Below are 25,753 nucleotides of genomic sequence, written 5' to 3' on the forward strand. Positions count from 1 at the left end.
CTCTCCCTTTCCTGTCGTCCTTTCCTTTATGGTAACTTCTAGCAGGAAGGTAATCGCCACTTATTTACACTATAAGTGCGGAGAACGTGATAGCATTATACCGACAATGCCGAATGGGTAGTTACGGGCACGAATATGCCAGCGAAAAGGACCCCGACTGGCAAGGCCGACCGGCTCCCTTAGACGCCCGTGTATCTGTTGGTTGACAGTTCGACTCCTGACCTATGCCTAAAGCAAGTTTCAACTAGCAATTCGGTTCCATATTTCCCCCAGATTCCAACGCAACCAATATGGCACTTCTGCGATAATTTGTTCGGCCACAGTCTTTGCGCAAAAAAACGCCTCACCGGGCAAGATAGGCTGTCGCTCTCGGTGGGTATATATAGGGCAAGCCAAGTAAGGCTCTTGCAAAGCAATTCTTGTGTGCTGCGTCACTTTCGTTATGATTTGTTTTGTAGGTAGCGTTTGCTGTGCACACCTCATACACCTCTTGATTGATGATGATTACGCGTGTACAGTTTGTTCTGCAGTTGAAGAATTCTGTGAAGCCGTCCACTTGACCTTTTTAAGCCCAAGTGAATATTTTTTTAATGTATTAAATGTATATTTATAGTGTATTTCTAATGTACTGTAATGTATTTAATGTATATTTTTAGTATATCTTTAATGCATTATAGATATGCTAAGCGGGAATATTGTACTTTTCGCATATTTTTAAGAACGTTCAAAATATTATTCCTAGTATACCTAGAAAGCATTCGTATCGGAGTTTAAGCCTATAGGAACAAAAAGAAACGCGAAATAAATATGCAATTTATACAATATGTTTGGAATGCACTTTTGGGACATCCACTTTTTCGCTAAGGGAAGTGATGTATCTCTTCTTTTTTTGTTTTATTCATGTAAAAACTTTACCCCTCATGTAATACCCCATACCTGGAGCCTTTGAGGTGCATTTTAAATAAAAAAAAATGAAACAAAAAACGAAATGTAAAAGCTGTGTCTTCACGGCATGCCGTTCCGACTTCTGCAGCAGACTAACACAAAAGCGGGTCTAAGTAAGACGATAACACAATGATAGTCCTATTTGCGTGTCGCTCACTGACGTATCTCATAGATTTTTGTGAAGTGTAAACGACTCTTCGCCACCTGAAACCGAAATTGTAACTATATGAAACCGGAAATCAAATTATAGCCTATTTACTGGCCGGTCTAGATTTCGAACAACCAGCACGCCACAAAAATTGGCTTGCTTCACACCTTTAACCATGTCCCGCGACTACGCACTCTTGGACGCATACACCTAAATACGCTCTTTACTCCTGCCTGTTCTTATTTCTACACTATCCGACACTCCCACACTTTCCCGAATTGTCCTAGACTATGCTAATATTTAACATTGCCTTTTGTGCTGTCCCATTGCCATTCAGGCACCTCATTTTCCACACCCTTCTCCCCCAACGAGGCGGGCTTGCCTAGCCTCGGGCCAGTTGACGGACCAGTTGGCTTTAGTGACTCTGGCCGAAGACATCCTCTACGCTTGAACTTGCGTGGAAATAAAGTTCTCTCTCTCTCACACACACATCACTGACACAAGCATGAACAACAAGAATTGGGGCGTTGATCTTTAATCTTTCTACTCAAGGCGTGGGAATAACTGTGTACTCGGCGAACCTGTTGAGCTTGTGGAACAGCCACGGCACGAAGGCTTCGATACGGACAAACACGCTGGGCACGTCGCTGCTCCCGCACGAGTATCCGTACGAAGCCAAGCCAAGCAGGTAGGTTAGGCCGTCTGTGCCCGTAACCATTGCTGGTGCAGCCGTGTCGCCCTGAAAGAAGGAAAAGGATGCGGGAGTGCTAATCGATGATTTGCCGTCCCTTGTATTAGCCAACGAGTTAATCCCTTCGACTTCGAGACCCATGCAAAAAGAAGCACCTGATCTTTGGCGATATTGATACGGGACAGAGGCGGTCACAGCTGGTACAACCACACAACAAAGCACACGTGTAACACTGGGCACAGGCCACTACGATGGTTTCGGCCGGGAAGCAGGCGCAAAGCACACAGAACTTAGCCCGCGTCGTAACCGTTCGCTGGGTTCATGTTATTATAGCGCTCACCCGATATGACAGCAACGAGCTTGCGTAAGAAAACCCTGGTAGACATCGGAAAATTTTCATCAAATAAATAATTTTTTTACATTCTCAGGAAAGAGGATTTGGCTTTGTTCGGTTTGGTTTATGGGGTTGAACGTCCCAAATCGACTCACGCTATGAGGGACGCCGGAAGGGCTCCGGAAATTTCGATCACCCCGGGTTCTTTAACGTGCACTGACATCGCACAGTGCACGGGCCTCTAGGATTTCGCCTTCATCGAAATTCAGCCGCCGCGGCCGGGATCGAACCCGCCTCTTTCGGTCAGGAGAGAGAGTGGGTTGCAGTTAGACTAAGCATGATTACTGTCAGGTTCACGTTTTCGATACGTGTATAAATGCGTGTAAACTGCACAAAAACTTCTTGAACTACGAGACGTACCATACTACTTGAAACGGCGCCGATGTGTTGTGGAAGCGCTTTTTTAATCTGTGAAATGGAGCAGGTTGCGAAATAAACAGGAACGAAGCGTGAATCATAGAAGGCGGCTCTAATTAAAGGCGGCAAGGAAAAAATCCACAGATGCGCAGAAGTGCAAGCACAGATGTCTAGCAAGCGTTCAGCCGTGGTTTGACTCTGTGGTACTTGCGGACTTCAGCTTTTTAGGATATCGGAAGGTGCTCATTGACGCTTACAGTGTGTATAAGGTATACGCCGAGCTCGAAGCCAATGACCCCGTTTTCTACCTTCCTTCAGAGCATACTCTGCCACGTTTAGCTGTGCCAGCGCAGCACGAAGACTGGTTTTGGCGCAACAGAGTAGATGGGAGAGGGCTGTGATACGAGTTAGCCATTTCCTCCGAGATACGACATCAAGGCAGAATTAGCTGAACCTGCCTGAGCCCTGTAGTGTCCCCCAATATTCAATCCACTTATGATCATTATAAACACTATCATACGAATAGACCGCGCCGCCGCGCTGAACCCTTCATCCCGGTACTGTTCCGATATATACTAGAGTTGCGCCACAGTTTTCCCTGCACCACCCGTAACACTATTCGCGGAGCGGCTACCACATGATACCGCTCACGCCCAGTGTGCAAATTGATGCGGCTCATACCGAGCGCAAGAGCCGGAGGAGACCAACCACTCCCATCCTCAGTCCAACTTCCTTTGTTATCCGACTGAAGCGGTATTGTATAGCCACCACCGCGAGGAAGAGAGGACAGCAGATCCCAACTTGAGTGCAGCAAGCTTTGTTAGCCGACTGGTGGGGTATTGCATAGCCACCACCACGAGGAAAAGGAGGCCAGCCACTACCATATTGAGAGAAGTATGCTGCCTTACTCGACTAAGGGCGTATTGTATAGGGAACTCAAGCTCAAGTTTGGAAGCGCGACGCCAGCGCCGCAGCGGCGAACCGTGGAAAGTCGGGGCGCCGCCGGAGCAGACGCTCTGCTAGCTGCGCGAGGCGCAGTCTTCGCGATGACAATCGCGGTTCCGCCGAAGCAAAAAAGAGGTAGTACAAAGTATTGAAGTGTCGTGATGCTGTAATGCTTGTGTCGCGCCTGTGGTTCGGCACCACTCACACTGAGCACCACATTTGGGCCACAGGCCTTACGATATTCTGTAAAGGTAATATTCTCGCAGAAATGAAGTACAAACATGGCTTAAGAACTGAAATAAATTAAAAGAACAGTAGGCCTGGATTCACAGGGGTTAATGTTCATCAGCTTCACGACTCAGCGAGCGAGATTATGCTCGAAAAACTAGCCACCCTGTATACACAATGCCTTGTGATCTCGAACGTACCTAGAGCTTGGAAAAACATTAACATCTTCTTAATTCATAAGAAAGGATACGTCAAGGACTTGAAGAATTACAGACCGATCAGCTTATTGTGAGAGGAGCTCAGTTAAAAATTATTTACTGTTTTACGCTGAATGCCACATGGGAATCAGTGTGTGCTAACGCATCATGCATCATTACAAAGATAATACGCTGTCACTATTCCGGGTCTCTGCTCATTTAACTTGTCTTAGATGAAGTCATGAAGGCTCTACAATGTGTGATGCGGCAAGTGTTAATATTTCAAAAAATTAGCAAAAGCCTTACTATTGACGATGAAGTGCAAACAAATGCGTGAGGACCAAGTAATTTCAGTTCTGCTTGTCTGTTGAGAATGAATTGCTAGCAGAAATCTTGATACCCTGCAGAATAACACATAAAAGCATAACTAACGAAATCACAATCCTTTAAAAAGGGGGCACATCTCAGATTGGAGAAGTGAAACCACCGATTACCTTACTGTGCCGTAACTCATATAATGTGTTCGGGCAAAATTTAGCTTTGAATAAGTAAGGCCAATAGGCAAGCCTCGAAAGGGATATGAATTCCATGAATGTACAAGTTCGGTACGCAATATAACGAGCCTCAGAGCATAGTTACTACACAGTATAAAACAAAAACCCCATTACATTGATACACCACCGGACACGAATGTATTAAGTGAACTGAACGTGAATGAAAGGTGTCTCTGAATGATACGTACAGTCTTTGCCGAAAGTAACCCGGCACAGGTGGTTTGTTTCTTAGCCGCGTAGCGAAGCACTCATGGCAGCCCTCAAGCTCTTAATCTGTGTAAAGAAAGGTGAGACCTTGTACTTACGTTATGGCACCGCTCGGTCTTCAGGGCTGCTGTAAATGCTCCGTTATACGTCTGAGAAGCAATAACCTGTTGCTCGGTTACGTTTGGCAAAGACTGTACATATTAAAGGTTAAATCGGCTCCAAATTTATCCAGATATGAAACGAGCTGAAATAGATCTCCCAAAATGGCTTCCTCTCCTAGGCCCATCTGCAGACCAAATGCACACTGCAGACCGAATTCGGAGCAAGTAGGAGGAGTAACTTACCGAAAAAAAAATACAGCCGCAGTGGTGGTCTAAGGCGTTTAGCATTCGCATCAAAATGTGAGAGATGCTGAGTTCGAACCGCGGTGTAATTAAGTATCATACGCTGCTCAAACACCAGTGCTTCCAGGCGGCACAGCTTACCAATAATAGGCACAAGCTTTCCCCAGGCCTGGCACTCTACTAACTTGGGACAGAATACTTGGAAAATGAATCCTTAGCTCCACATAGTTAATACCAAAACCACTTGGTGCGACGGCGCTCTCTGGCCAAAGCAGTTATTGTGTCATTAAATTTCATCGAGAAAAACTTACAAAGTCAATACTGAAGTTAGAATAAAATAGAACGATGCAAAAGCTAGATTTTTAACTGGTGATAAACAGTCTTGAAATGCGGAACAAGCTCTCCTGCCTCTACCGGCCATCAAACATTTAAATGAGTTTAGTTTCGTTTAAAACATTAAGTTGGGCTAGTTGGTAACGGCTTGAAGGAATCATATTCTTAGCGGTAAGAAACAGACACAAAGTAAAGATAGTTGAAGTCCAGCGGGTGTCCTGTGTGTGTGTCTCTTGGTGTTGTGTCTGTTTCTTACCGCTAAGAATATGATAGTTTCGTTTGTTTGAATCTTCACTATAGAAGCACAAGGCGGGCAAAGCTGCTTTACTCATTAAACGATCTTCCCGCTTCGCCCCTTCTGTGCGGTGTATCCTTTGTCTGTTCCCTGGTGTAAAATACTGAATACTACAGCTGGTTTAACTGGAAACATTTGGGAATTGACCATAGTATTTATGTATCTTGCCGTTAGACACAACTTGACGCGTAGTATTGCCAACTAGTGCACTGCACGGGCTCGGGCCAGCCCGAAAGCCCGGGCCCGGCCCGGCCCGCGGGCCGGGTCGGGCCGGGACATGATTTGTTTTGCCGGGCCTGGGCCGGGCCCGGGCCTGAAGTGGCGGGCCCGGGCCGGGCTCGGACTTAAAGCTGCGGGCCCGAGCCGGGCTTGGGTCCGTACAGAAACGGCTTGTGTCTGACTTTTCATTCACTATTGCAGAGTGAAGTACAGAACTACGGCATTGAAGCAGCGGCACGGATGAGCTATGGGTTATAGTACGCGCCGAGAAAAAAACTAAGCTTTATTCATTGACTTATTTATTTCCTTATTTCCATGCCGCGGTGCAGAAAGAGTAAAATTCAGCCGGCCTTAATTGGCCATTGATCGTTCGTAATCCCAAAACGTACCTATGCACTATTAGAAATGCATTTGGCAAGAACATATTAATTTTGGACGCAATACTCAAGCCTTTTAGCTGCTCGTTTCTTCTAAAAGGCGACCAGTTCTGCTAGAGCTCAACCTGTGAGATCGTGTTCACTAAAAAAAAATGTCATCGTACTGCTTGTTAGGCAGCTTTAATATTTATACTTCGCGGGCGGCAGAATATAACTGATTAAAATCATGGGGGAACGCAAAGTAGACTACTAGACGTGTATGCAGCCCTTTTTATTTAGCTCTCGGAACTTCCGAGTTTATCTTTGCCCACCTACACAAGATCTTTCTCCAAAAAACGGGCCTGGCGAGCACTACTCTTAATCACTTCATTCTGGGTTAAAAAGAACCAACTTTCTGGAAGCCAAACTGCGGTTTCAGAACCTTTGTCTGCCAGTTCCTTATCGGTGTAGAAGCAGTCTACTTGCTCAAAGTGAGCAGTATACCTCAAGCGTTACTGTGAAACGGGACGTGCCGGGCCCGGGCTGGGCCTCATTCCGGGATTCACGGGCCGGGCCGGGCTCGCTAGAGCAATAATTTAGCGGGCCCGGGCCGGGCCCGGGCTTGAAGCCGCGGGCCTGGGCCGGGCTCGGGCTTCATGTCTCGGGCCCGGGCCGGGCTCGGGCCTCAGATTGAGGCCAGTGCAGTGCTCTATTGCCAACTTCATACAACGCGCTACAAGAGAGCTGCGCGCTTGGAGCGACATCTGCAAACCGCTTAGAGAGTTTTCTTTTATACGCTTCGAAAAGTGGGCGCTAGGTGCCGCTGACATCAAAACTGCTTTTGTAGCTTTTGATGACAAGCACCGATTTCAAGGCCGTTTTCCACGCTCGCTCTTGCGCACCATACACTTGCGCGAGTGGGTTCCGCGCAACACGTGACACCTGTTCCCTTTGCCGGTTGGTAGCCTCGTCCGCCACGCTCCCCTACTGTCCCCGGCTTGCGAGCGGATGGCGTCATCAACTGTCCCGCATTTCACATTCGCGTCGAGCAAACGAGCGAGCATGGAGACAGAGTGAACACCCCCTCAGTCCCAGACAGTCAACGCTTCTGTGTCTGGGGCTTGCATAGAGGGGCAACAAGTCTGCGTTTAGAAAGAGAGAATCTTTGGCGGCCAGGGAACCGACGCCGTGGACAGCGGACACGTGTTATTGTTCGGCGCCTCCCCTTCCCCACGACCAGTGCCGACGCAGCTGCCGAAGCGAGCGGGGAGCTCTCCCAACACGTGGCGCCATACGTCTTCGGACGCGTACGCTGTGCGCAGCGCGGGTCTCCCCCGTGGGATGTGTGAAAGTCCGCCCGTACTTCTTGGGCAGCCCCCGAGCTCTGGTGTTCCCGGTACTGGCACGCTCGTGCTCCTCGATAGGCGACCCGACGGCACGGTGAGCCTGGTACCAGTCAGCGTACTCGTTCCCTGCGAACCTCCTGAGCCAGCACCGCATCACAGACTAGCCCGGACGTTGGCGCCGCCTGGAATACGCCGTACGGTCGTGCCTGAAACCTCAGCCACTTCGACGACGATGACCCCTTTTATTTATTGGGTTGGTTGTCACTGTACATCGGGCAGCATTCACAGCTTGAGGGCGAACTTGCGGGGTGGGTAGGAAGCCAGCTTGCGGGTCAGCTTGCGTGTGCGCAGCCGCTTCTCATGAGGGGTCAGCTCACGGCGCTTGGCACGGGTCAGCTTAGGCCGCAGGTCCCTGGGCTTGTACTTCTTGCCCCGGTAGAACTTCCGTAGGTTCTCCTTTTGTGTCTGGTGGATGACTGTCAGTACCCGTGCAATGGACTTCCGCACAACCCGGATTTTGGACAGCTTGGACGCGGCACCGCCGGTGACTTTGGCGACTCGCAGAGCGGCCAGCTCCTGCTTGAGGTCCTCCAGCTGCTTCACCAGCTCCTCCTTCTTCTTACCCCGCAACTCGCGAGCTTTTACCTTAGCCATCTCAACGCGTACGACTCTCAGCGACTCGAAAAGAGGAGGAAAGAGGATGACCATACCCCACGCGGCGGTCGAATACTTCATCGACCTCGTGAGGGAGAGACCGGCCCTTTGGGATGTTGACAACTCGGACTACACGAAGCGCGAATTCAAGGAGTCCAAGTGGAATGACGTGGTGTCTCATATGAGGAAAAACTGGCCTGCGTGTGGACCTTACACCGCCGGTAGGTGGCTATATCTGTTCTGTTTCAATGCGCTAGTACTAATAGTTACCAATACCTCAATAGTAGCAATTTGGGCCTGCTAGTAAGACATGGCGAGGTGTGGAAGCGTAAAAACGCAATGGCAGAGAAGTGGACGATGGGACGAGCCCTAACTTTCAACAGCTTTATTGAAGCTCACGTTTCCTAGCGCGAGCAATCGTGCATGCTCAATGCATTGTCATTCGAAACCGCACTGAACACTAAAGGGACAGAGGGGAGGCAAGGAATAAGTAAACGCAAAAAGTGTTCGTATTCTTTTTCTAAGATATAAGAAAACGATGCTGTTTTTCAGTCGCATGTACTGAGGGCGTGCTAATACATAGGTAACTCTGAGCTATCTTTGCCGCTTCAACCAACTCACGTTCGAGCCTTCCTTCATGCCGTCCGATTACCGAAGTGTTTGTCAGCAGTGGGTGGAATTTGCACTCCTTACAACAATGGGGGGGGGGGGGGGGGAGTAGCTGTTATCTAAAGAATTGTCATGCTTACGTAATCAGTCATTTCGACAGCGACCCGCGTGGCTGAGCTGAACTTGGTCACAGCTCAGAGTGATACTTAAACAACACCTTAGTTACGCGAAACAAATCTTTGTTAATACTGCTTGCTGCACCCAGATTTCATTGGACCCTTGCCTGTCGCCATGCGACAAAGCTTCGAAAGTGCGCGGCGCCTTGAAAACATCGTCGACTTGAAGTTAGGCTCAATTCTTTTGAGATTATGGGACACACGATGCAAGTGCGGTATGACAATGAAGCTTCTCTTCATTTTTTCTTCTGTGTGCATTTGCAAGGGTCATTTTATCTTTTGTATCAGTTTCCGCCGCCGCAACAATCATTTCAGCAGGGTGGGCAGAATTTCCTAAACGCTCGACTTGGCTGCTGAAGCTTTCTTTAGTACTGTGGTGACACGATTTCAGGAGTGCTGCAGGAAGGCAGGACATAGTTATCCCTCTCTTAAATAGCTTTGAATGAGCTGAGCCAAAAGGGAGCAGATACTTCTTAGTGCATGGCAGATATGCCCACTACTCATGCCCAGAAGCTTAAAGGGACACTGAGGAGAAATTGAAGTTGGCTTGTATCGACAGAATACCAGCTCCTGATTACAAAAACGCCACTCATACTGACAACAAAGCTCTTGTAACGTAGAAAAGAGCAAGAACCAAAATACAGGTATCGCCGCCACAGGCCAAACTCGCAAGTACAAGCGCCATGACGTCATATAACAAAACAGTGTTGCTGGAACCAATGGTTCTAGCAACGCTAGGACACGAGAAGCACAAATCACTGAGGCGCAGCCAATGCATGCGCAAATCTCCTTGAAGTCGCCAGATGGCGCCACGTGCCGGGCAGCTACGCGCTCGCCTGAAGCATCGGGACCAATCAGCGCCTGCTCGCCGGCGTTAGGCGGGCTCCCGGTATTCCGCTAGCGGTATCAAGGTACACGGTATGCTAAAGGTGTCTATTTGCGAGAACTTCGTTGACGACTTCGAGAACGAGATCCATCGTAACGCTCGCAAAACGCCGGTGCAAACGTAAGCGAAGCGACTGTAGCGACGGCCGCAATAGCCGATAGATGCCTTCAACGTGCGGCCGGCGGTAGCTTTCTTTTCGGCTGCTGCTAGGCCGCACTGCTGGGCCAGAAATCACGGAGTCTACATCACGTCATGTTTCACGTCACTTAGTCCTCTGTCGTCATAGCCGAATCCCAAGTTTGAATCACAGCGGCGGGAAAAACCTTTTCAACTTCGAATCCAAATTTCTTAGAAATAAATGCATTTTTCGCTGCCGGCCAAGTGGCAACAAAGCCATGACATGCCGAACTATCGGATTTTGCTATAAAAAATATATTAATAGTGCTCTCCTCAGTGTCCCTTTAAAAAAACAAACGAATATCGAAAAACTGCAGTCACATGTTGAGGAAGTGCAAGGGTAAAATTAAAGCTAGTAGAGCAACAATTAAAAGTTGCCAAAATGAGGTAGTCCGGCAGTTTAAAAAGTATCTTGGCTGCAAATAAACAAAAAGAAAAAAAATCGCTAACATGTCCGAAAATTTTTAGAACCAGGTAGATGATTAATATTGTTCAAGGAATCCAGCCATTATCGGTGTATTCCAGCGCGTGACATCTCGGTAAAGTATCGCTGATCCTTTTTTTGAAGTACTCAGTGTTTCTTTTTTCCTTCAGTCGCGTTAGTCAAATTTCATTACGGTTGAACCTCGTTATAATCAAGTTGAATGGGAATGGCGATTACTTCGTTATAGGCGTAGCTTCGTTATATCCATTATTTCTTTAACTGTTTCATTGCAACGAGGTTCGACTATTGTTTAAGCTCTCTCCAGTTCGCCCTTCAGTGAAAACCAACGCTCCCTTCACATCATCGACCATGTGCTTCTAGCTTCTGTCATTAGATGGCGCGTCAGTGTTTGTCCTTTGTTATTTGTTAGTTATTTGTAGTGCTTCCTTTAACATCAGGTTTTGAGTTATTTATTGTGCTTCCTTAATGTGTTTTATGTCCATCCTGAAATGACGCCGATTGTGTCCGTCATTGTCGCAGCCTCGTTGCGCACTCTGTTCAGCAACAAGCGGCGGACATACCGCAACGAAAGGAAGAAAATCCGACCGAAGGGCGACCAGGGCTCGGTCGGGGTCTACGTCGGAAAATGGCGCTTCTTCCAGTCCATGTCCTTTTTGGAGCCCATGGCGCAGACGCGGGGCCTCAGTGGGGCTGCTGACGAGGAGACCATGGACCGAGAGACGGTAATCCACTTGTTCGCTTGTGTATGCAGGTTTCCAGACTCTTGTGAAAAGTTGTCACGAGCTCAGCTTTCTCTAGACGCCTGTTTGCAAAATTCAGCAAATACAGATATAGCACTTGCCGCATCTCCTAGCGGTAGGCAGTAGGCACTGCAAGAATGGGTATATTAACCCCTCAGAAATTAGCGTCTGTATTTGGTGCCTTGTATACAGGGTGTTTCACCTAACTTGAAGCAAGGGTTAAAAAAGAGTGTCGCACCGGAGCTGGAAGAAACCAACAACATACTGTTTCTCGCCCTGTGGCCCTTCTCAGAGTATTTTTAAAATTATGCTTAATTAGCTAAGATTAATTATGCAAATTTTCTATTATTCACTTTAGGGTAGCATGCCTTAAGTTGTAGAGGGGGCTAAGAAAGGAAAGATGCAGTTTTTTGCATCAACATATCTCCTACGTAGTCCTTTTTTTTCAGCTTTTAAAGAAATCCCGCGAAATATTACACGTAATTGCGCGATTGCACTACAGTAACGTAGCTCTGCCTAGCGTGTCCTCAGTGAACGAAGCGTGCGCGCTCACCGTCTAAAAGCGTGCGGCCGACGCCGCTCTCAGCATAGTCTTGAAAGTCCGTCAGCACATTTTTCCTGACATGGAAAGCACCCGCCACGATCTGCGATATGTGATAAGCAAGCCATCGACAGCCAATTAGAACGGAGCTTCAATTCAGCCATCGCATAGGCGAAACAAAAACGAAAGGAAAGCAGTGAAGTCGAATATTTTAAGATAGCCTCCGTTTTTTTTTATCATTTAGCAGCCCGTCGAACTGCGAGGCGGCCGCTCCCTTGCGCACGGTCAGCGTGCCCGTATCGTTCGTTCAAAACACGGTTGGGAGCACGAGTGCAGCCACGTGGTTTCTCTTCATATTTCGCGAGCTTTCTTAAAATTATGAAAAAAAGGACCACGTAGCAAGTATGTTGCTGGAAAAAAATGCATCGGTTCTTTCTTAATCCCCTCTACAACATAAGGCAAGGCATTTGACCATAAATTCAATAATATAAAATTTACATAATTAATCTTAGCTTATTTAGCGGAATTTTAAAAGAACTCTGAGGAGCCCCACATGACGAGAAACAATGTGTCGTCGGTTTCGTCCAGCTCCGGTGAGCCACTTTTTTAAATCAATGGTTCATGTTACGTGAAACACCCTGTATATAGGTGGGAATGTGCCACCAGCTAGTGACAATTTTATTAGAAGTGTTTTATTTCTCAAATTTGTGTGCAGGGTGCCAAGTGAACTGCCAAAGAGGATCGCTATGCTTGATGACTTGAAGTGAGGGCTGGACACGATAATTCCCAAAGTCTCTTGCATGCTGACGTCCTCAAAAGTTGTATTTTCCATACCAGACACAGAAATGAAATCCATTTCCAATACAAATACTTGGTACTCTCGCGTCGATACTTCTATGCAGCTCTGAAACCGCCGGTGTTAATAAAGCAAGTAATATGATTAGCCAGGTTAAAAAATTCCTCTGTGAATTTACGAATCTTTAGTTTATTCTAAGCGCACTGTTATCAATCGGGTTGATACTAATCCGGCCACATGGATTTCTTTGACCTCCACTCATGGCGCATCTGGATTTTTAAAACTTGAAGCACTGGGCTGAATGCCGACAGCACACGCACATTCTCGTCAACGTGTACTGAGCCTCTGTGAACCTCGTGGCCCGTCCCGCAAACGCACGTGTGACGGAGAGCCCGGCGGTGTTGAGATGACAAAGCTTCGGCGCACGTTTACGAGAACGTTTCTTACGGCCTGCCTTGAGCGCTTATTCGCCAATTGCTGCCGGATTGATCCGACGGGGGGGCAGGGCCAGCAAGCGTTTATGTTGACTCCTCTGTGAATATCGCTTCCATAGCGGACAGTTTCAGGAGGAGGCAAATGTAGCTCTGTTTGGCAGAGATTCCAGTGTGGAGATAAGATGAGGTAATGAAAGAGGTGAACTTAATTGCAGCGGCCTATTGAAAGGAAAATTATAGGCGTAACGTTAAGAGACCGGAAGCTGGCAGGGTGGGTCAGGGAACAAACTCTGGTTAATGACATCCTAGTCGAAATCAAGATGAAGAAATGGGTGTGGGCAAGGCATGTAATGCGAAGGCAGAATAACCGCTGGTCCTTAAAGGTGCAGTGAAGAGGAATCTGATCTCGTCTTTTTGCCGCGGGAACTCCTGCACGTTCCGAGCCGAACATTCTTAGAAACTGCAATTTATTGCCCTGTGTAGCCGATTTTCCTAATTAAATCGAATTAACGTCCGGCCCCCGCCTTTTTTTTTAATGCTCCCCGTATTGTGGGCGGAGTCTCACCGACGCGTGGAGTGCCTTTTACCCAGTCCCGTGGCGGCTTGCCGCTCTGCCATCGGCGGAGTAATACGTAGTAATCTGTAGAACCAAATAGTCCGCGCGTATTTTTATTTCTGCAGGCTTATTTTGTGGCTATATTATCTGCGAATGAAATTGTTTATTCACGGAAACCTAAAAAACAAAATAAAGCGAAAGCAGTCTCCACGGAGCTGGCTGAAAGGCATTCCACGCGTTGGTCGACTCCGCCCACCGTACGGGGAGAATTAAAAAAATAAAGGCGGGAGCCGGACGTTAATGCGATTTAATTAGGGAAATCGGCCACACAGGGCAATAAGTCACGGTTTCTAAGAATGCTTGGAATGTGTAGATTGTGTTCCCGCAGCAAAATGGATTCCAAGAGAAGGCAAGAGTAGCATTGGGCGCCAAATAGTTAGGCGGGCTGATGAGATTAAGAAGTTTTCTGGGACACGGTGGGCACAGCTGGAAAAGGACAGGGTTAATTGGAGAGATATGGGAGAGGCCTGTGCCCTGCAGCGGGAGTATTCAGGCTGATGATGATAATGAATAGCCCGAAAGCAGTCTTTAATGTAAATATGGGAAATGCATTAGCGAGGACTGGATGGCCAAAGTGTGCACAGGACAGAGCTACTTGGAGATCCATTCTCTGCTGTAGTGCACATTGCTGCGATTGCTGATGATGATAACGAATTGTGCACGGACTTTTTTTTTGAGGTTCATGCACAGTTCCACCATGTATCCGATGGCTTTTTTTTATCCTGTTAACGATACTGACGTTTTTCGCTTCTGCAAATACTTGTTTGGTTTACATGCCTGTTTGGATTCTTCTTGCCGCTATTGCACAGCCACCCCCTGAGTCATTCGACGAGGTCTTGCTGCCGGACGATGACTGCGACAACGACCTAGAGTTTCGCATAATCAGTGCCACTTAAGTCTCAAGCGCAAGGTCAACTTCTCCTGAGGTCTACCAGTCCCTGCCTGAGAGCAGCTCCAAACGTCCGAGAGAGCCCGATGCCGCCTCAACGGAACCGTTCGAGTTGGACACGGAAAGCCAGCCTACCCCTAAAACAGCGCGTACTGTCGCAGAGACAGCCGACCGCGACGATGCTGCGATGTACTTTGGGAAGACTGTGGCGGCATTTCTTCGGTCGTTGAGCCCCAGAAAACCGGTCAGGTGCCAGGCTGAGATCCTCGGCGTGATTGAGCGATACCTTGTGGAATGAATGAATTCTTGTTTTTATTTGCTTCACTTTGCAGTGCCTTCTTGCCATTTAGTTCTCTGCGAATAGCGAGTCAAAGACAGTCCGCTTCTCTTTATGCTGCTCCGAAATGAAGATGGGAGAGAATGTACGAAGGTTGCCAAGCTAAGCCTTCGCTGCATCAACATAACCTGCTCATATCTGTGGGAAGAGTTCCAGATTGTGGACCCACAATCGTTGTGATGAAAGAGACTCTATTCTATAAGTATTCTTGTACAGCGAAACCTGTCAGTGCCTCAACTTCTGTGATAGTGATCTTACCTTCATGAACGTGCGTGTCGCGGGCCTCTGGAAAAAATGATCTGAAACCAAAATCAGCCGCTCTTCACTTCGCCGAAACCTTTGCTGGTGTAGAATGCAGTGTGGTGACATTTTGGGTGACGTTTTCTAGGAACTATGTGCTTTGCGTCAACATTGCGCGTAGTTGTGTAACTTGCGTTCACCGAAACTAAAACCTCGCTACAATACATTACGTTTGATATTTTTAAAGCGATGTTTTTGGCAGAGCCCTTCTGCGCAGCACCTCCATTGGGAAAGGCTGATACATACTCATTTTGTTAACAATTTTTTATCGACTCATTTGACTTGACACTTCATGTTGTTTATTCATTGTAATAAAACATTTTCCAAACTGCTCTGAGATCTGGCAACACTGGTCGGGCAGTTTCCGGTCATCTTATTGGTTTGGTCAAGCAAGTACGTCATCTGCAAGGCGTGCTTTCTTGATAGTGGCAAACTCTGAGTCTCACGAGTATAATTTCAAAAGCCAAGCCTCAGCCTTGCTTATTCAGCTTTTCTGTTACAAAGTTCAGCTGTCTTTCCTGTCGTTAAGTCAACGCCAGCAGCGCTAAACATAACTGCTTCTCGCACACTTTCAGTCCCGCTTGAAGTTTGGCTATAGCTGAAGACGGCAAGAATCGGCATTGGGGAATGTGTGAAAGTACAACTCAGTGACGTCGTCATTGAAATGAAGGTTTACGCAGCTGGTCAGCATTGCCCATTGTCATCGCTGTTATATTTTAGCAGATGACAATTCGCCTGATCCAGGGCCCTGTGGAGCACATTAACCCACTAATTTGTGTGGCTCTTTTGTTTGTGTTCTGATGCATCAAGTGCTGTTGAAAATCAAACCATCTTAATCTGCAGGGTTAGAGCCTGTCTTCACTGCAGTATAACCACACACGACTTATGCAGCTGCGTTGCCATCCCGGTGAATAATGGAAGATGCTTGATCCACTGCCTTCATCATGCTTTCCTATTGCAGCGTTACAGATCCCGGCGCAGTTCCCACTATCGCAGCTCTCACTTCAAAGTATTGCAAGCAATCGCGCTCAGAGTAATTTTCGTTTGTTCCAGGCGACCAACCTGAGAAATCTTAGAGATATTCCAATGTGCCAAGAAAGCATGCTTGACTTCAAGGAAAGACCAACGACATTTGCCTTGTGCGCAGTATGCAGTCCACTGCTTTGATTGCTTCTGACTTGACTGAAAAAGCTGCACAAAGGAAGAATGGCTTTGTGGCAGAGCAAGCTGCTGCCACTTGCCACACTGATAAAAATGACTGTTTTGGGGATAATGGTTGTCGCGTGCTTTGCGAATTTGCTTTCCTCCGTCAGACTTGAAGGGTATTCATTTCGGAACAAATCGGCGCCTTTGTAAATTTGTGGTAATAAGCACGAAAAAAAAAAACCTTCGAGCAAGTTTTCATACTTCATTTTGCATCACAGACTTGCCAAAGCAGCAGGTGCAATGGCAATTAAGACATTACTGCTGAACTGTACGTGCGTGGCACCTTTCAACAATTGCATGGTCTTGAGAGTTTATGTTAAGGCTTATGACAATTATTAACCACGGTAAAAACAGCTGCGCACAAGAACTACGCACAAGACTCAGAGCGAGAAGCTCTACTCCTCCCATGCTGAACCTGAAGGTCAACTGGCTCCTAGATTTGACCTCTAAGGGAGGCGCGCTGCATATATAAAATAGCACGTGGAAAATGTATCGGCCTTCTTCAGCGACGCCATAGCTGCGTTCTTGGTAGTCACCTCCATCGCTGCGCTACGGCTTCTCGCCAGTTCTGGCATGTGATGTGTCACGTTATTCTCTTGCGCTTGGCAGTCACGTCCACCGCTCTGGACGCTCGCTCTTGCACTTGCGGCACGTCATGCATGCACCGCGTTATTTGCTATCGCTGAGGTCTTCAAAAAATTAAAGGTGAACCAAAGCTAAACCGTATCTAACCATGCTTAACAAAGCTTTCGCTCTGTATATCCCGACTCAGGTTATTTGAGCCACAGCCGCTTTTTTGGATGCGTCTGTACGCCTCAGTTTAATTCAGTCATGGTGGGTATTTAGCTGAGACCAGAGTGCGCATAGTCGCGGCTGGTACACTCTTGGTCAAGTCACGCATATAGCGCGCTAGCGCTCCCGGGCTTCGGGACAAATTTTCGACGCCTACAAACATTTCGTCTCAACGACCCACAGTGGAAGCGGCCTTTCATTTAGGCCGCACAGCGTTCAAGCGGCCCGTATCCAAGCGGTATGTGGTGCAAGATGTAAAAATCTTCCTGCTTACTAAATGGTGCGCGGGTTAGCGGCCTACCGTTTATATGGCCTCTGAAAAAAATACTTTTTCTCAGAATCGTTTTTTTCTTCAGGATTTTTCATTTTAGCTTGCCGATGATTTTTTTAATGCCACATTGTATCAATTCGAGCTGCACACAAAAATTTTAGCACGGAAACACGCACACAGGCACAGCAATAATGACACAAGCGAGGTTTGAACCCAAGTACTCTGGCCGCCGCGGTAGCTCATTGGCTATGGTGCTCGGCTGCTGACCCGAAAGACGCGGGTTCGATCCCGGCCGCGGCGGTTGAATTTCTTTAGAGAAGAAATTCGAGGCCCGTGTACTGTGCGATGTCAGTGCACGTTAAAGAACCCCAGGTTGTCGAAATTTCCGGAGCCCTCCACTACGGCGTCTCTCATAGCCTTAGTCGCTTTGGGACGTTAAACCCCATAAACCAACCAACCAAGTACTCTGAACCTAAAGCGAACTCTCTAACCACTACATAACAAGTACTCACGGTGAGCGTATGAAGGTTACTGGTATTATGCTCTAACAGCGGTCCTGCGAATCATGCCGGATACATGTCACGCTTCACACTGAAACCACATCGTGTGTGTATAGAGCATGCACAAGGTATACGAATCGTCTTGTGAGGTGAATGTGCCATTTCGAGGTTGGTTAATGTATCATGACGCGTTTTAAATTTTGATGTGTTCGTCACACGTTTCATAACTCGAATGATTTCTTCGCGCCAGTTCACCGACAAAGCACGAAGGGAATTTGCGCGAACCGCATACATACGCGCTTTAAGAGCGTACGTTGTCCGGCGGTGCGCAAAGCCGTGCGTTCAGCGGGATTTGTATACTTGCCTTGGCGAGGCTGCCAATGCGAAAACCAATGACGGTGCCGACCTGCTTTTTAAATTAAAGTCTGAGCGATCGTTTTTAGAGCTGCGCATAACATGGGAACGGTGTATACACGCGCAGCACAAATGATATCAGCCAGTGCAGCCTGCTATGATAAAATGCTGTGTATAAAACAGGGACATGGCGCCTGTGAATGTTTTCAGCGCCGTAAGGAACGCCACGTTTAGCTGTGATCGTCATAAAAAAAAATTAAAACTGATTTTTGAGGAAAATAAATCGCGCAGTAATTGTCTCACATCTCGGCTATGCCAGGATATACGTAGCGAAAGCGGAGGCGAGCGCAACGGCGAGGCAAGCGGTGTGACGTCATCCCAAACGGCGGCGGCAGCTCCGCGGCGAGACGCGCGGTGTGACGTCATGCCAGATGGCGCGGCGAGCGCGCAGCGTCCGCCAGCTGCGACGGTTGCCAGGCAACGGCTCAAGGTCGGTCACTGTGCCTCCTCGGAGCACCGCCACAGCGAAATCGCAAGTTCGTGGCCAATATATTGAAATTGAAATTGAAATTTATTCCGCAACAGAAATGGAATGTTGCGAGGAGGGCAGGTAAAAAGCTGAAAAAACAGCTTGAGGAGTCCTGACCTCCCAGCATACACAGTAGCGCAGCAGCGTGCGGCGAAGGCGTACATGTCAACATCAAAGCGAGGAAAGAAAAAAAAGAATAAACAGGTTATACAAACAAGGTACGCAATTTCTGTGAGGAAATCGCGGAAATGTCATTATTTGTTTCAGTAAAAAGATAATTTAAAACCGTCGGCAATGAGTATTTCAACATTTGCTTGCCGTAGTTAGTCCGGCATTTGGTGACATTCCAGGGTTCCAAAAAACGTACGTTATAGGTGGTGGTGTTTATCTGAAATCCGGCTAGGTTAGTTAATGCATCATTATTCTTTAGTATTCCCTGTTTATAAAGGTGGGATAGTTTGTAATTGTATAGTGATGTAACAGGAACGATATTGTGTTTTTTAAATAGGTCTGCAGTATTAGCTTTCGCTACAAAAAAGCGCGAGCGCTGGACAGGCAAGATCGATAACAAATGTGGGCCAGCTTTGGACTTTCATGATACATCAAGATACCTTCTAACTAGTATACTTGCGTCATCGGTGCGCCCGCCTGCAACGCACCCGCCGTCTCTGCCACTGTTAAGGTCTCAAGTTTTAACCTCACCTTGGCGGCTAAGTTTTGATGTCGCTACACCGCGATGGGGTTAGAATGGCCGCGGAGTAAAACAGCGACCACCCATATGTGGCTGAATTTAAGCTCGGCACTTCCGCGTTAACACTTCATTACCTAAAATTTTCATGCTCAAAAGAACTTCATGTCCACGTCTATTGAAAGTGTTCTAATTAAATCCTGTAAAATTGCACATGTAATCTAAAGGGCAGTGAAAATAGGCATGGTAGACAAATACTCAGCAAGTAATGGACGTCTCAAACATGACGACAGGGCCTCAGTGTGTGAGCGACATTCTTCAGGTAGGTTGAGCGTTAATGAAATATAGCTGCTTGGTTGGAGAAGATATCAGTGAAACAAGGCTATAGTAGGGGAATAAAAAAGTATGAGAAATGTTTTAATTTCCTGAATAGGTGTCTAAACCGGGCTCTGATCTTGCATTTTTTGTCTCGTCTAAGCCATGCAAGTCACATAGTACACCAACACTAATATAATTCATCCATATGTCTCTGTACATCCTGTGCTTGGTTTGGCTTTGCAGGCAGAAGTAATTCTTGCAGCATTGCCTTTTTTGCCACCCGTGGGTGTTCTGGGTCACCCTAAATACAAAATGAAGTGTGATCATACAGTTCATCATTATTCAGTAACAATTAAAGCATTTTCTCATTAATACAAGGCTTCTTAAGAGCATGCAACTCGACCACCTGTGTTTTGATGATGCCTACCGTTTTTAGCAAGCAGAGCTTGTGATGGGCTATATTAATTTGGGCTACGTTAAAGCATATGCCAATTTGGAGAGCACTATGTAGGGTAAAGAGTGCTCCTTTTGATCATATTACACTGTGTACTTTCCAAACATACATGCGTACTAAGTTGGCAAGATTTATGGATAAAGTGAACTGAATCAGAGTAAAAAGGCTCCAACAAAGCTTCATAGGCACTGCAGGCTTCAAAGAACTTTGACGATGCCTAACATACCGCTAAGAGTAGAATGCGATAGCACTGGAGATCTCTCCCGTGCAAGTACGCCTTCTCATTCAGATTCGTGTATTCTGATACCGCTGTTGACGCAGTGGTTATCCGATGCCCACTGCTTCGGCGGGTGGCTGTTTCAAACAAAACTACCGGTGGAGGTTGTGAGACACAGGCTGCTCTTTCCGAGCTGCCGTACAGCTCATTTTTGGACAGACTTCATCACGAGGCTGTCTTTGTCTGGAATGGTGAGTTGATGCGCACTTCCGTGGCAGGCAGGTGGCCATTGCATTGAATTTACTTGGATTTATTTCACCGCCACGTGCCCACCATGGCATGCGGGCCACCTTTTTCATGTCATGGACGCCACCTTTTTTTAATGAAAAGGACCTTTAAACAAATGTGTGGAGTGTACAATGAACCACTTTCTCAGTGTAATTATTAATTTCAAATAGTATTGCAGAGCCAGAATACAGCATTTGTAAACAGCAATGACGAAATCTTTTGTGCATGTACGTGCACTTTTTGAACACTAATTGATTTTGGTGATATTGAAACGTTGACAGTAGGTGCCACTTAGAACACAAAACTAGAGAATGTTGCTTGGCAAAAGGAATTGGTTAAAATAGGTAGAATAGCAAGGCATGGTCGGTTATTTCATTGCCTCAGTTATCATCGTAGCATGCAGCACTGAGTTCGGTTCATGAGTGACCGTCGTTTCATAGCCATATCACATGGAGTCGAAAAATATATGGAGAAAGCCCCATGTCGCTCATGGACCTGTGATGGTGTTCGCGAGGCAATTCAGTCATAGATGTTTTCAGTACCAAGGAAAAGCTAGAGGAGAAGCAAAAAGCAGCCAAAATGTTACTGGTACACGTATGTTAACTTAAAGGCGCAATATCAAGCCGCCAAGCAGCATCTAGGGCACATCAAAAAGCAAAGCACGAAAATAGGCCATTGCCTGAAATAGAAGAAAATTGGCCGAGTAAAGAAGATAAAATAATTATGCCGAAATTACAGTCCAGGTAAAGATCAACGCTACGAGCTTCTGTGCATGGGAGATGATTAAAGGCAAAGACTAACAGGCGCAGTTAAATTTAAAGATCGGTTTTTTCCCTTTCTGCGGAGGCTCCAAGCATAATAGTTCGGCGGTGATGAAGGAGGCGATAGATGATATAAATCATGATACGAAGAAACATTTGCAGAATTTACAACAGCTAAAACTTAAAGTTAGATAAGCAAAGTTGTACAGAGGAACTGAGCAAATTAATTTAAAGAAACTGATCCCACACAAAGAAATAGCACTCCAACACTTTACTTATCGACCGAAGGTCTTGCTTAAAGCCCAGATAGAAGTACCTGCTAAGCACGGAGCCTCTAACTACACTGATGTCTAAAGTTTTTGACCCCTATTTTAAGGGTCCCACAAATAAATAAGTTAGGGCGTCCGTGTTTCGAGGCCCGCCCTATACTTCACTTAGACAATGAAGTTTTAACACGAAGTAGACACCGCCCCTGAAGGTTGGGCACAACTTCGAACCCAGGGCTTGGATAAAATGAAAAAGAATTAACGCAAAAAAAAACATACACGACACCCTCTCCACGCGGGAGTCCTTGGCCTTGTAAAGATCGTAGTACACGGGCCTGGAAAGAATTACTATCAGACGTGGATCGTCGTTAAGCAAGGTACGGCGAAGGCTAAGCAGCGGCGGAAGCAGCCAGCACACATATGTCTCCTGGGTGGCTGAGAGTACCTGCTTTCTACTCGGCGACCGTTGCCCCAAGCCTGCCGTCATGGACCACACAGGGGACCCAGGTGACAGCTGATTCCATTTACCAAGCCCTCCCTGGTCGGAGTACAGAACCATAAAGAAGGGATTGAAGTTTTAGCAAAAACAGACCGCCTTTCCGAAGTCTCTTCAAGTGTCGCCGCCGCCGCCGCCGCCGCGGGGAGACCGACGTTATCTTCCCCAATTGCTGTGAGCGTGCCGGGGGAACAAAGGGCTTCGTTTGCTGTGGCTCTTAGGCGAGCCAAGCACCGCGACGAGCTGGCGGGCATCGTTCGACAAGGGACAAGGAACCACTTTCGGCGTTTTCGTGACCTCGCGTCCGGCCTCGAGCGGCGGGTGGCATTTGATGATCAACAGATGTCGGTGACCCGCAGAAACCTTCGGCTGGCCGGAGGCCATCACCTACCGCAGTCAACGCTACCTCGACAACCTTCTTTCCCTCAGACTCCACATGTGACGGGGGCGTGGCCCTAAGTGCAGTGGTGTGTTTGTGCGCACAAGTTTGTGTTGTTTGTGATCTGGGCCCCTCCCACCCCGGCGTGGGCGTCCTCAACCTAGGGAATTTAGGGAATGCGAACAGTATAAATGTCGAGAACGAATGCGGCAGAGCAGCTCACTTCGCCTCATTTAGAGCTTACTTTGCCTCATTTTGAGCTCACTTCAAGCCTCACTTCAGTCTCTAACCATGATGTAAAAAGATGTAAATAAACCCTCTTGTAATCTTCCTCCCATCACTTGGCTCTTCGACTTGACGGCACTCATGTCCTGGTGGTGGTGGGAACGGTGTCGGTAGCTTGACCACGGTTCCGTCAAGCGAGCAGCAGCAGCAGCAGCGAGCTAGCAACGACCCCGAACCGACCCATCATCGCCAACAACTGGTGGCAGACTCAACAACTGGTTGGCAGCGGTGTGATGAACCGGGTGACATGGTGCTGCATCTGCGGGTGAGTGTTTGGCTTTTGCTTTGGATCCTCCAGGCTTCAAATTCTGGGTTAATAATTTGAACTGCTGGTTGATCGGGTGTTTGTATGTCTGTAGCACAGGGGTAGTTGCTCAGAATCACCATGAGCGAGCAAAGCCAATATTTAAAAGCAGCGACCGTGGACCTGACGAGGTTGTCGAGGACAGAACTGTTGTTCTTGTGCGATGAGTTAAGTGTGGATGTGGAGGAAAGAGCGGAAGATTCGGATATTGTCCAGGCAATACAAAATTTGGAAACGGAGGAAGAGGATGATTTTGAAATTGCTTGGGATAATATGCAGAAGTGGGCAAAAGAAGAGCAGCGTAAAACAGCTGAGGAAGTACAGCTACAGGAGCGTAAAAGCGCTGAGGAAGCGGAAAGAGTGAGACTAGAGGCACAGCTACAGGAAAGTAGAAGAGCTCGGGAAGAGCGTATGCAGAAACTAGCAGCGGAGCTAAAAGAGCTTAAACTCGAGGCTGAGAAAAGGCGGCTCGCAAAGCTCAACGGGCTTAATGGGGACGAAGCAGCAATGAGTGACGCTATCTCCGTCCAGACAGGGCCATCAATGTTCCAGTCCATCGCCGAGTTAGAGAGACGTGACGCCGTAAGAAAGGATGGCGAATTGGCGCACAACAGGCATGGATGGTACACGACAGAGCGCGGCCAAAGTAGAGAGGCTACAGAGACCGTCTCCGAGTTAGCTAAGTGTAACTCCGTGAGAGCTCGTTCAGAAAACGTGTGGAGAGGGCACGGATGGCGTCGGACAAAGCCGAGCCAAGAGAGACTTCCCAAGGTAGCTAAACAGACAGTCGCCCAGTCAGATAGTCGCAAACCTGCGATTAAGGGCCGAGAAACGGAGTCTAACCGGCACCCGCGGTTTAGAAAAGAGAGAGCTCTGAAGAGAGGCTGTGTAGTGAGAGTAGGAACCGTGGCCGATTTGGTTAAGCGCGAGGACGCTAGAAAGGGGCCTGTACAGGCGACTAACCGGCACGGGTGTGAAAGGGATAACTTCCCCAAAGGTAGACGTTTCGAAAAGGAAACAAAGGGAAGCCCTTTAGTGATTGAGAATCGTGGCAAATGTGAGTTAAAGCGTCACTGCGGCGTCAGTGAACAAGCCAATGTTGTGGCTACCTCGGCGAAGCTGGCGAATCAAGAGTGCGAAGCTGCTGTTGAGTTAAAACGCAGTATTGAAAGCCAGGCTGAGACACAGGAAGAGAGCCCGATTCGAAAAGAGCAGTGCGTTTCGGAGGAAAGCACTGAGAGCGATAAGCCAGCTGCAGAGGACTACCTTCAGGGGAGCGAACTGCTCATTTCCGGGGCAGCTGAAGGTCCGTCTGTCAGCTCTGTGGAGATGACCATCTGTTGCGAAGGCAAAGAGGTCAATTTTGTGACTAAGGAAGGATCACGCGATGCATGTCAAGGGCTGGAGGAAACAGTCTTGGCTCATGCGGTGCACGCGGAAAGTCCAAAGCGAAAAAGGAAGAGGGCGAGGACAAAAAGGAAACGGATGAAATGTCAGGCCCTAAATTCACGTGTGCGGACAGGTGCTAGTGTTAGCACAGATGAAAATGCGGCAGAAGGGAAAGAGAAGCCTTCCCGCATTAGAGCTCGCAAGCTTGCGGCTAAAGTTACTGGTCAGGCGACACGCGTGGATTGTTGTAAACCTGACCGCAGTAACAGAAAGGGAAGACCGCATCTTCCAAGCAGAGCAGGAGGGGGGTTTTTCAAAGGGCATCGACCTGCGGGAAAGCCCAGACGACCCGTACCTGACAAGAAGGCGGCAAGGGAAAAGGCAAAGCGGCCCAAGAGACCGGAAGGCGCTAGGTTGCGCGACCCTCAGCGCATGCGAGCACAGGGATTGAGAAACAGAGACCCCGCACGCAGGCATGTTCACCGCGCGCAATTGAAAAGAAGGATGCGTCCTTCACTTTCGGCACTGGATTCCGGGAAGCGCGCAGGGCGAAAAGGTAGCCGAGCTTCGTGCTGGGGGCGAGAACAAAGAACAGCTTCTCGCGCTGGTCGCTGTGCGTCGCCAAGAGCCGGTTCTCGACTTTGCAGGCGCTACCAAGGCTTTCTGAGCGTGTCGAGGGGGCGCGGAGACGACAGAGGGAGTCGTAGATGGCTTTTTTCAGAGGCCTTTTGTAGCGAAATGACAACAGTGTCATCAGTCAGAGCGCGACCCCAGCGGGCGCGTCTGAAGGACTAATCACTTCAACGCGGCAGAGGTGAGTCAGCTTTCACCCCCCGCGGAGCCATTCGAAGTAGCTGGTTTTTTGTTCCTTTTTTTTTTGTGGGCTAAATCGAGAAGGGAAAGGCTACTTTGTTTTGAGCTAGACTGATCGGAAGTTACTGTGTTTTCACTTAAAATTTAGAAAGATTAAAGTCTGAGTTAGAAATGAGAGTTCAGTTTGCCGTGCTACCGAGAAATAAGGGCACCTAAAGGAGTGTAGCGAAGATTCCTGAGTAGACCATGTGCTGTTTGCATAGTTGGAACCGTTCAGAGCATTC

The 25,753-nt window shown here is 47.8% G+C and overlaps 1 protein-coding gene and 1 pseudogene across 1 annotated transcript; one reads left to right on the plus strand and one right to left on the minus strand.

The window, feature by feature from the left end:
• Positions 1 to 7,824: 7,824 nt before the first annotated feature.
• LOC149328673 (large ribosomal subunit protein uL29 pseudogene) lies at positions 7,825 to 8,228 on the minus strand (annotated as a pseudogene).
• A 13,893-nt stretch (positions 8,229 to 22,121) lies between these two features.
• LOC149328674 (uncharacterized) lies at positions 22,122 to 25,528 on the plus strand. The gene has a single exon (XM_089559615.1). The coding sequence runs from the start codon at positions 23,349 to 23,351 to the stop codon at positions 25,449 to 25,451; it is 2,103 nt and encodes a 700-aa protein (XP_089415741.1). The 5' UTR covers positions 22,122 to 23,348; the 3' UTR covers positions 25,452 to 25,528.
• The last annotated feature ends 225 nt before the right edge of the window (positions 25,529 to 25,753 follow it).

The sequence above is a fragment of the Amblyomma mixtum genome, chromosome 9 (assembly GCF_055824585.1).
Source record: "Amblyomma mixtum isolate Tamu chromosome 9, ASM5582458v1, whole genome shotgun sequence".
NCBI classification, from domain to species: domain Eukaryota; kingdom Metazoa; phylum Arthropoda; class Arachnida; order Ixodida; family Ixodidae; genus Amblyomma; species Amblyomma mixtum.